Below are 11,409 nucleotides of genomic sequence, written 5' to 3' on the forward strand. Positions count from 1 at the left end.
CCTCCATTTCTGCTCTTGTCCCACGCTTGACAACACTGGGACCGTGACTGGCTGCCTCCGCTCCTGCCCTGTCCCTCTGTACTGGCTGGCCTGCGTCCCCTACCCTGAGGCTCTGACCCTCTGACCCTGACCAAGGCCTGGGAGATCTCCTGGCGCCAGGATCAGATGCAGAAGCTGATGCCATCCACCAGAGTCATCTTTCACGCCCAGCTCCCCTGGGTGGGGCAGGGGCGTGGGGAGGATGTCCTCTGGCCGGGGCTGGGCGCAGAAGCCTAGCTATGAGCATGGCTCAGCGTGCGGCAGGTGCGTGCACTGAGCATGCAGAGGCCTGGGCAGAGTGTGGCTGCCCTGCAGGCCGCAACACAGGCTCTCTGGTGGCCGCCTAGGGACCACTAGCGCTTCTCTAACCCTCCTGGTCCCACTGCGCTCTCCGCTCCTCGGGCCTTTGCTCACGTGGGACATGCGCCTGGCCTTTGCCCAACCAAGGCCTCGTTTCGCTCCAGTCCAGACCTCAGTGCTCAGATGCCTATTCTGGTTCCCTGACGACTCCTTCCCACCCTTCCTCAGTTCCAGGCTTCTCATGCATGTCTTCAATCACACAACACAGCTCTTCGTGTGATTTAGAGTCTGTCTGTCCCGCTTGGCTGTGAGCCCCCCACTCCGAGAGTGGGGGTGGGTCCTCCTTGTTCGGAGTTGTGTCCTCAGGGCCTGGCAGACTGCAAGTACCAAGGAGACCTCAGCTCCCTCCGCCCTCTCTGATCAGTGACTATCTACCTATAGTGTTTCAGTTATCCTCCATTTCTCTTTGGCCTCAGTCTCCAGATCTGAGAAATGGACCACTAAGGGATATCTGAAAGTGTTCAGAGGAAGAGTCAGAGCTTAGCTGGGGGGATGGGCTGTGCTCTGTGGGAAGGGCCCGGCTCACCCAGAGAGGGACAGTCAGAGGACAGAGACCAGTGCCAGGTGGGCTGGGATGCAAATGTGAGGAAGGGGCAAGGGGATTGGCAGGAGGCAGGGACCTGAACAGCGCTAGGCAGAGTCAGCAGGAAACCCACAGCCTAGCCTCCTAGGCTGCCCCCAGGGCTCTGGCCAGAAGCTTGCTCCAGGCCCCTGCTGCACCATGGTTGGAGATCTCCACCCCCACCCCACGGTGGCCTACCTCCTAGGCTGCCCCCAGGGCTCTGGCCAGAAGCTTGCTCCAGGCCCCTGCTGCACCATGGTTGGAGATCTCCACCCCCACCCCACGGTGGCCTACCTCCTAGGCTGCCCCCAGGGCTCTGGCCAGAAGCTTGCTCCAGGCCCCTGCTGCACCATGGTTGGAGATCTCCACCCCTACCCCACGGTGGCCCACCTCCTAGGCTGCCCTCAGGGCTCTGGCCAGAAGCTTGCTCGCCAGGCCCCTGCTGCACCATGGTTGGAGATCTCCACCCCTACACACACACACACACACACACACCCCCGTGGCCCACCTCCTGGGCTGCCCCCAGGGCTCTGGCCAGAAGCTTGCTCCAGGCTCCTGCTGCACCATGGTTGGAGATCTCCACCCCTACCCCCCCCCCCCCCGCCCACCTCCTAGGCTGCCCCCAGGGCTCTGGCCAGAAGCTTGCTCCAGGCCCCTGCTGCACCATGGTTGGAGATCTCCACCCCCACCCCGCGGTGGCCCACCTCCCAGCCTGCACCTATGCCCAGGCAGGAACAGAACTGGCACATCCTCTATGCCAGGTCTTCCCCAGAGCACTTCACGGGCATTATCTTAACACTCACCACAGTCCCACGGGGAGGTGCTATTATTATCCCCATTCTACAGATGAGGAAACGGCAGCTAAGAGGGCTCAGCTTATAAGTGGCAGAGTGGAGCCACAAGCCCCGTCTGGTTCCCGAGCCTGAGCTCTCAGCCCTTCTGCCATACTCCCACTGGCCTTGACCTCCCTAGGGGCCAGGTGGGCAGAGAAAGTGCCTCTGTCCGTTTGTCCACCCAGGCGCCAGGGTGAGGGATGTCAGGGCCGTGGCGCCTGTAAGCCTGGCCCAGAACACCCCCTCTTGGTGCTGGACAGCCGCATTGTGGGGAGGGGATCGGCAGCCGGCATCTAACCAAGTGCAGCCTAGGGTACCAGGCATCTGCTCGTGAAATGCCGGGGTGTCTGGGGGCCCACGCACACTCCTCTGTCTGCATGCATCCCTAAGATGATCTCATCTACTCTACAAGGATGACTTCCAAATTTATACCCCCAGCCCGCCTTCCTCCTGAGCTCCCAACTTGCATTCCCACACTGCCTACCTCACACCTCAGACTCAACATGTTCAAAACTAAATTCTTGATCTTCTCCCCACCCCCAAACCTGCCCCTCCTATACTCCATTAATGGCGCCAACACCCACCCAGGGTCAACAACGCTGAAGTCACCCTCGATCCCTTTTCCTCACTGTCTACAGGTAAGTCTTATGGGACCTTCCTCAAAGTATGTCCTGAACCCCGCCATTCTCTTCTCCACTGCTGGAGCCTGTCCAGCCCCCGTCCCCCCTTGCCCACCACAGCAGCCTCATCTCTCTCCTGGCCCCTCCCTTGCCCCCCTCTCCAAGTCACACACTTGCTGGAATCAGCTAAAGTAGTCTCTCAACTACTTAAACCTCCTGATAATAATGAAAACAAACCCAATTTCTCACTGAAGTATAGTCTAGGTGATTTTCAACCTTTGTTTCTCACGCACTCATAAACTAATTACTAAAGAAAAAGGGGCCCTGACCTCTTCTTCCTTAGTAACTAATTTATTTGTGCCATGAGATGAAAATGGTTGTATTTAGTCAGGGGCACTGACCTTAGTAATTAGTGTGTGTTTGTGCCATGAAAAAAAAAGGTTGAAAAGGGACTCACAGATCTAGCCCCCGCTGGCCTCCCTGATGCCATGTCTTCTATGCTCACCAAACACCAGCCACAGTAGTTCCTTTCTGTTCTTCAGACACACCAAATTTATTACTGCCCCAGGGCCTTTGCACATGCTGTTTCAGCATCATAAAATGCTTCTCCTGGGTTAGTCACATAGCTTGTCATCTCTTAGTTCTTTTTCTTTATAATTTAAAATTTTTTTAATTGACTGATTTTTAGAGAGAAGGGGAAAGAAACATCAATTTATTGTTCCACTTATTTATGCATTCATTGTACGTACCCTGATCGAGATCAACCTCACAACCTTGGCGTATCAGAATAACACTCTAACCAATTGAGCTAGCCGGCCAGGGCCTTTAGTTCTTGTCTCAGATGCCACTCCTCCTGGAGACCTTCTCTGACCTCCCCAGCACTGACCACATTCTCCAGTCTTTTTCTCATACATGCTCTGTGTTCACAATTTCAGTTTCCTCTCTGGAGTGCAAAGTTTTTATCTTTTCTATCATAGAATCCCCAGTACGGAGACATTGTGGACACACCATCAATGTCAGCTGAATGACTGAACAAACCAGTCTCAGTTTTCCCTTCTGTAAAAAGGGAGTGAAGAAATAGCACAAACCCAGACAAGTGTTAGCAGGGTCCTGGGCAGCTGCTGGGCCCCCTCCAGTACAGAGCTGGTGACAGGGCCCTTCTCCATAGGTGCCCAGGAGCCCCTGCTTCCTCTGATGCACTTTCCACTTCCTCTCCGTGGGGGGTTGACTCCTGGGAAGCCCCAGGAGGCAGAGCAGCTGTTACCATGCTGATGGGTCTGGGGACCCATCCCCGGCTGGAAGGTAGGGAGCTCAGGAGGGAGCAGGCAGGGCTGACTGGGGGCTCCCCAGAGCCTCGCTTTACCACCTGCTCTACCCTGGGCCTGCATCTGAACACCTCGTGTGTCCTCCTGGAGGGCGCACCACCCCACAAGCAAACAGCTGTCCTGGCTCGCTCTGCTGGACAGTGAGCTCCAAGAGGGCGGCAGCCAGGTCTGTCCTGGCCCCCAGGCCCCCAAACCTAACACCTCCCTCCACGAGTTTACAAAAGGGCTTCCACGCCCATGGGCTCTTTGGGGCCCCACAGCTACCATCTCAGGAAGGCAGGGCAGCAGCTGTCAGTGTCCCCATCCTCCAGATGTGGGAAACAGAGTCCCACACGCCTGCATGTCCATCCCTGTGCCCAGTGCAGGGTCAATACTGGGAACCTGAGCTTCGTAGTCTCATAGGCACTGTCCTCCTGGCTGTGTGACCTTGAACAAAGCCCCTAACCTCAGGGTCTCAGTTTCTTCATCTGCAGGATGGGCACCATGGTACCTTCCCCATGGGGCTGTTGTGAGCCATCCTGTGGAGCATGGTGTGGGCACATGCGAAGGGCTCAGGAGATGGGGGCTGAGGCCGCCTTCTCCTCCACGGCCCCTGCCCAGAGCACACTGCCCGGCACAGAGCAGGCATTCGGCAAACATTCAGTGGATGACCGGGATGCGGTTTGTACACTGCAGGGTGCTGGATATCGAATACCATTCAATGCACTAAGGCCTGGGGGCTTTATTGTCTCCAGGGTCCCCCTCACCCCCTCGCTCTGCTTGGCCACGGGGAAGGGGCCCATCTGTATGTCTCTTGCCTGTGTCTCTGCAGCTCTGGGGTCACATGATCAGGAGGAGGGTTCTTTGGAAGCCAATCTCAAGAGACAGACAGCATCCCCCTCTGTTGACCAGATGGGCCTGGCCACCCCCACAGTGGCCTTCCAACATCCCAGAGATACACTGCTCCAGGCAGGACCCTTCTCTCTGTCTCCTACAGTTGGCACTGGGCTTCCCAGGTCATTGGAGAGGCAAGAACAACCATCCGGTCCAACCGTGCACATTAAAGACGAGAAACTGAGGCTCAGATTGGGGAAGTGACTGAGGTTCCTCAGTGGCCTGAGGTTTCACAGCAGAACCCGGCTTGGACCCGGGATGCCTCTCCCCAGAACTGCTGTCCCTAGGAGACTGGGGACTCTGCCTCCCTCTCCCACATGCCAGTCTTTTCCTTGGCCAAGAAGGTCATTGGAAGAAAGCTAGGGTTTCTGAAGGTGAGGGAGGGAGATGACAGAGCCGGGAGGGAGGTCAATATCAATTCTCCTGCCTCCTCCCCCCAGTCTGCCCAGCCCCCCATCCAGCTCTCCTGTATCCGGGAGAGTGCCATCCTCTTTCCTTCTCAGCACCCCAAAAGCCATCTCTGCCTCCCTTTCCTTGGGGAAGCCTGGGGGTCACGACCCTGCCTCCCTCCAAACCAGGACCTTTTGTCTTTGCGGTTGCCCACAGCTCCCTGCCACCTGGCCCTCCCAGCGCCTTGTGGGATCAGAGGCAGGAGGGGGATTAGGTTGTGCAAATGGCTCCCCCCTCCCCGCCATCCTGCCTTCCTGTCTTAGTCATCTCTGCCCTCCGCCGCCTTCTCCCTCCATTACAATCCCCCTGCTTGGCCAAGGGGAGAACGACATTGACAGGCGCCCTCCGCCCAGGGGCGGCGGCGGACGGAGCGAGGGGCCGGCTCTTCGGAAAAGCTCCGAAGAGGTCCCCCCTTCCCTTCCTCATCCTGCAGCCCGCGCCTCCCCCAGCCGCGCTGCGCACGGATGGCGGCCGGAGCCGCAGAGGTGTGTGTGTGTGTGGGAGGGAGGGAGGCTGTGCGGGTCCGCAGAGGTGTGTGTGTGTGTGTGTGTGTGTGTGTGGAGGGAGGCTGTGCGGGGCGGCCGCAGAGGTGTGTGTGTGTGTGTGTGTGTGTGTGTGTGTGTGTGTGTGTGAGAGAGAGGGAGGGAGGCTGTGCGGGTCGTCAGTGCCCGCGGGCTCTGTCCTCTCCCAGGGGCTGGGGGTGTCTCCTGCCACTGTCTAGGAATTCCCAGGGGGGCAGGGCGCTGTCCTCCATAGAGCCTCGGGGTGGGAGCGCTGCCCCTCCGAGGGGCTCCCGCAGTCGTAGGGCGGCGCTGAGCAATGCAGGCCCCTCGTGCCCAGATGGGGCGGGGGACAGCCCCGGGCCAGGGGCTCTGGCGGAGCGCTGTCTTCCTTAACGGACGGGGCGGAGGAGGGGGCGTGAGAGCACTGCCGTGGCCTGGCGCCGTGTGCGGACAGGCCGGGGGCGCTGCCGCCCTGCGGGGCCCGTGGAGAGGGTGGGCCGCCCCCGCTGCCCGGAGGTGGGGCGCGCGGTCGCGGGCGCACGACCCGGGCTGCGAGGTCGCGGCGCCGTCGGGCTGGGGACGCGGGCCCCGCGCACTCAGGTGGGGGAGTCCGCGCGCCGGGGCGCTGCTCCTACCTGCCCACGAAATTCTCCAGCACTGAGCTCTTGCCCGCGCTCTGGCCGCCCACCACGGCGATCTGAGGCAGGTCGAGGTCAGCGTTCTGGCCGATGGCGGAGAAGGCGTCCTGCAGCCGGTTGACCAGCGGGATGAGATCTTCCATGCCGCGGTTGCCCATGGCTGAGGCGGACCCCGCGGGCTGCGATTCAGCCGCGGCTCCGGCTCCGGCTCCGGCTCCGCCGCAGCAGCCGCGCGCTCCGACTGCCAGCGCCGCGGGCTCCCCCGCCCCGCGGGATCCGAGCGGAGCTCTTCAGCGTTCAGCCGCCAGAGGGCGCCCTTGCCGTCGCAGATCGGCCGCCGAGCGCAGGCGCCGTCAGCGACATCATGGGGATTGTAGTTTTGTCCTTCTGCGGGTTTCGGGGCGCTTGAGCAGTGGCTGGGGGGCAAGGATGCTACACCAAAGATATAATTTCTGGGAATGAACGAGGATCTCACGACTAGTACCGGGCCTCTTAGTTGTCATGGCTGCCTCACTCCATCTTACAGATAAGAAAACTGAGGCTTGACGAGAAGATGGCCCTCCTCCAAGGTCACAGTCTCCTGAGCACCTGCTGTAAGCCGGGCCTGACCCGGGCGCTGGAGATACATCAGTGAACAAGACAGACAAAGTCTCCACCCTCATAGATCAATGAAATAATAAAAGCAAAAATAGTTTATATAAGAGTGATGGAAGAAATAAACAGAGTGTGAAAAGAGGTACCTGTGTGGGTGCAAAAAGTCCACGTTAGCCTGGGAAGTGTGTGTGTGTGTGTGTGTGTGTGTGTGTGTGGCAGGAGGGTGTTCTCTGAGGAGGCGACTCTTAAGAAGAGACCTAAATGATGAGAGAACCAGCCATAGGCAAATCAAGGGGGAGAGCACGCCAGGCCAAATGAACAGCCAGTGCAGAGGCCCTGCCACTTAGAAAGCCATTCTTGGAAGAACTGGGGCTGCCTGTCCTGGAGAGTAGTGGTCTTTGCCCCAACCCGTCAACATGTGGTAACAGTGGGACTTGAGTCCAGGACTCCCACAACCCTACCCTGTTTATCCCTTTCACACAGACAGACCATGGGACCCTGGCCTAGCCATCCACTTCTGCATTGAAGGAACCTAATTTGAACTCCTACAAGGAGACTAGCAAAGGGAGGGCAGCCTACCCCGTGCTGTTGGGGGTCATTGGATCATTTTATGTGCATAAACAGGATGGGGGACAATGCTGGGGAGCTGTGGCCTGTGAGTCAGGGACTGCCATTCATTCACCCATTTCATACATATTTATTGAGCCAGGCACTATGCTGGACCCCAGAGATAAAGCAGTGAGAAAAATGGACAAGAAGTCCTTACCCACATGTGGCTTATAGACGAGTGGAAAAAGAGAAACAAAGCACAAAAAACCCACATGATTTTGTCACATGCAACCCAGGTTCCTCTAGGTCTCTAAGCCTCTAGGTATCTAATCTGAGTAATGGGAATAATGATAGATCTGAATACCTGTACAGGGCACATGGCCCTGGCCTGGTGCTTGGGAGACTTATTAAACTGCTGCTTTGAGGACACCAATGATGACAGCCCTCCAGACAGCCGGAGCATCAGCTACACACAACATGCATCCCGAGCAGCGGCTCCGAGCCAGCCCGTTGTTACGCTCTGAGAAGCGGAGAAGCAGAGGAGACTTTGCACAGCACTTGAGAGCTTCTGGTCGTCCTCCCACTCAGACAGAACCACTGTTTATAGTTTCGTGTTTATTCTCTGGCTTTCCCCATGTGTGTTTGTTTTGTTTCATTTTATTTTCACAGACGTGGGATCATACTATCACTGATACTGGATCAGCAGCTTGGGCATCCCCTGGAGTTTGTCAGAAATGCAAATTCACAGGCCCCACTTGTGACCTGTGGGGTCATAACCTGAATTTAATAACAACTAAGTGCTCCAGAAGATTCCTGTGCACCTCAAAGTTGGAAAAGTTCTGGTATTATCTTTTTTTTTTTTAAGTGAAAGAGAGGAGAGATAGACAGATTCGTGCATGTGGCCCGACCGGGATCCACCCAGCAACCCCTATCTGGGGCCGATGCTCAAATCAACCAAACTATCCTTAGCACCTGGGACCAACGCTCAAACCAGTTAAGCCACTGGCTGTGAGAGGGGAAGAGTGAGAGAAGCAGGAGAAGGAGAGGAAGAGGAGCAGATGGTTGCTTCTCATGTGTTCCCTGACTGAGGATCGAACCTGGGATGTCTGCACTCTGGCCCATGCTCTATCCACTGAACCAACAGGCCAGGGCTGGTATATCTTATTATGTGCAACTTTTAAAGTCACAGTATGTCTTGGATGTCTTTTCATGTAAGAACAGATAGAAGGTCTTGTTCCTTGTTCATGGCTGCATAGTTTACCATTATTTCACAGAGCCCTGTTTTTTTTCCCCTCATCTGCTAAAAATGGTGTGTTGAGCTTAAAGAATGGATGAATAAAATGCCACTGTGGGACCAGTGGTGGCGGAGTGGATAGAGTGTTGACCTGAGGTCTCAGGTTCAAAACCCTGAGGTTGCCAGCTTGAGCGTGGGGTCCCCGGCTCGAGTGTGGAGTCATCAGTATGATCCCATGGTTACTGGCTTGAGCCCAAAGGTCTCTGGGTTGCTGGCTTGAAGACCAAAGTTGCTGATGTGAGTTTGGGATCATCAACATGATCCCATGGTCACTGGCTTGAGCCCAAAGGTCTCTGGCTTGAAGCCCAAGGTTACTGGCTTGAAGCCCAAGGTTGCTGGCTTGAGCAAGGGGTCACTGGCTCGGCTGGAGTGCCCCTCACCCCAGTCAAGCCATGTATGAGAAACAATCAATGAACAACTAGGAGTTGATGCTTCTCGTCTCTCTCCCTTCCTGCCTGTCTCCCTCTCTCTCACACAAAAAAAGAATAAAAGGCCACTGTGGGATGTAGAGAGGGTTGATGTTCTGGTCAGGGGGACCAGCATGAGCAGTGGTATGAAATTAGAAAAGAAATGAACCTGCCTGACTTGGTGGGGGCACAGTGGATAGAGGGTTGACCTGGGATGCTGAGGACCCAAGTTCAAAACCCTGAAATCACCAGCTTGAGAGGAGGATCACCAGCTTGAGTGTGGGGTCACTGGCTTGAGCATGAAATCATCAACATGATCACATGGTCATTGGCTTGAGCCCAAAGGTCGCTGGCTTGAAGCCCATGATCGCTGGCTTGAGCGAGGGATCATGGTCATTGGCTTGAGCCCAAGGTCACTGGCTTGAGCAAGAGGTCATTGGCTCGGCTGAAATTCCCTAGTCAAGGGACGTATGAGAAGCAATCAATGAACAACTAAAAGTGTCACAACTATAAGTTGATGCTTCTCATCTCTCTCCCTTCCTGTCTGACTGTCTCTCTCTGAACATTATTAAAATCTTTTTTTTTCTTTATTCATTTTTAGAGAGGAGAGAGCGAGGGAGAGAGACAGAGAGAGAGAAGCGGGGAGGAGCTGGAAGCATCAACTCCCATATGTGCCTTGACCAGGCAAGCCCATGGTTTCAAACCGGCGACCTCAGCATTTCCAGGTCGAGGCGTTATCCACTGCGCCACCACAGGTCAGGCACTCTCTGAACATTATTAAATAAAATTTTTGAAAAAAGAAATTCTGATGGGATTTTCTTGGGAGGAGCAGATTTGACACAAGCATTCTATAATCTACCCGAAGAAAATTTACAAGAGTGGGAATTAGCAAGAAATTTTTTAATAGAGCATAACAATGTCAGGGGCTTTTGTCAGGCATTACAATGTATTACAAAATTATAATGGTCACGCGACATGACATCACCATGGGAAGAGACAGATAGGATCCTGGCGCAGAACAGGTCTGGACACAGATCAGCATGAACATAGGAGTTTACTTCCTCATAAGGATGCATCTCAAATTAGAGGCAAGGAAGAGGCTTCCAACGGATGCTGTAGCGTCAGACTTTATTTAGGAGGCACAGAGATGGGGCCTCTCTTCTCCCCCAAACATGTCCTATTGAAAGACTTTTCCTGCAAGAGATTGATTAAAGGTAATTAACATGAGTTTAGCTACAAACAGTGTCCCCAGAGCATTCCTAGCCATTATATTCTATGGTCTTCAAGGAGGCAGCACAAGGTCATATACATTTTTAAAAAGGTTCACACCCTCCCCATGATAAAGTCATTCAAACTGATCATAACAAATTAGAAAAGGAGGAAAGTGAAGAAACCCACGAGCCCACTGCACACATACTTACTCTTTCCAAAACCAGAGTCATAATTTTACGCAGTTTTGTAACCTGCTGAGTTCATTTTACATCATAATGCGAGTGTTAAATATCCTTTGTAAACACAAGATCTGATGACTGTGTGCTAGTCCTTAAGAAGCAGGTACCATGATTTATTTGGTTGTTCCCGTAAACTTGATTATTTTCCCACGGCTATTATAAATAATATTTCTGTAAATGTCTTGCTAACTTTAATAACTCCCCTTTCTACTATTTTCTTGGGCTAGACGCCTACAAGTGGTGTTACTTGGTCAAGGGCAGAACACATTCAAGAGTCTTGATGGAGAATTTGCCAATTGTTTTCCAGAAAGCAGGAAACACAGGAAGCCAGCGCGGGCTTTTCTACCTTCCCCAGCATGAACACTAGTTTTAGTTTGGGGGGGTATTTTCCCCCCTTTGGCAGTTTGCTAGGCTCACTTGGTGTCAGGTGCCAGTGCTAAGCATTATGTAATATCATTCTTACACCCCCCTAAGTGCAGACATCCATTTTATAGACAAAGAAACGTACTCAGAGAGGACTCCCTCAACAGCTAGAGCCGCGGAGGAAGGCAGTGGAGCCCTGATCAAGCGCGGGACTTCTCCAACGCTAGCACCCACATCAGGGTGTCAGCGTGCTCGGACCTGGTTCGAAGCCTGGGCGATCTTGACTCGGCTCTCCAATCCCTGTCCGCTGCCTCTGTCTTGGTTCTCAGTCCAGTGAGTTTTCTATTTGGGAAGTATGTAATGCTGTCGCATCCTTCCCTAGCGCGTCCTGGTCTTCAGAAATCAAGCCCAGCCTGACCAGGCGGTGACGCAGTGGATGGAGCGTCGGATTGGGATGCTGAGGACCCAGGTTCGAGACCCTGAAGTCGCCAGCTTGAGCGCGGGCTCATCTGGTTTGAGCAAAAAGCTCACCAGCTTGGACCCAAGGT

At 54.8% G+C, this 11,409-nt stretch overlaps 1 protein-coding gene across 16 annotated transcripts in view; it reads right to left on the reverse strand.

Annotated features, from left to right (window-relative positions):
- Window positions 1–6,466, reverse strand: part of DNM1 (dynamin 1) — a 44,706-nt gene extending 38,240 nt beyond the window's left edge. For 13 of the 16 annotated variants that reach the window (XR_010729039.1, XR_010729036.1, XR_010729038.1 and 10 more), the window contains exon 1: window positions 6,201–6,465. Coding sequence is in view for 12 of the 16 variants with exons in the window: in XM_066256104.1 (XP_066112201.1) it covers window positions 6,201–6,361 (161 nt within the window). In the remaining 4 variants the exon portion in view is untranslated. Of the gene's footprint in view, window positions 1–6,200 lie in introns of all 16 variants that reach the window. The other 3 variants (XM_066256102.1, XM_066256100.1, XR_010729037.1) reach the window with 2 other exon arrangements.
- Window positions 6,467–11,409: the final 4,943 nt, after the last annotated feature.

This window comes from Saccopteryx bilineata, chromosome 2 (assembly GCF_036850765.1).
Source record: "Saccopteryx bilineata isolate mSacBil1 chromosome 2, mSacBil1_pri_phased_curated, whole genome shotgun sequence".
Taxonomy (NCBI): Eukaryota; Metazoa; Chordata; class Mammalia; order Chiroptera; family Emballonuridae; genus Saccopteryx; species Saccopteryx bilineata.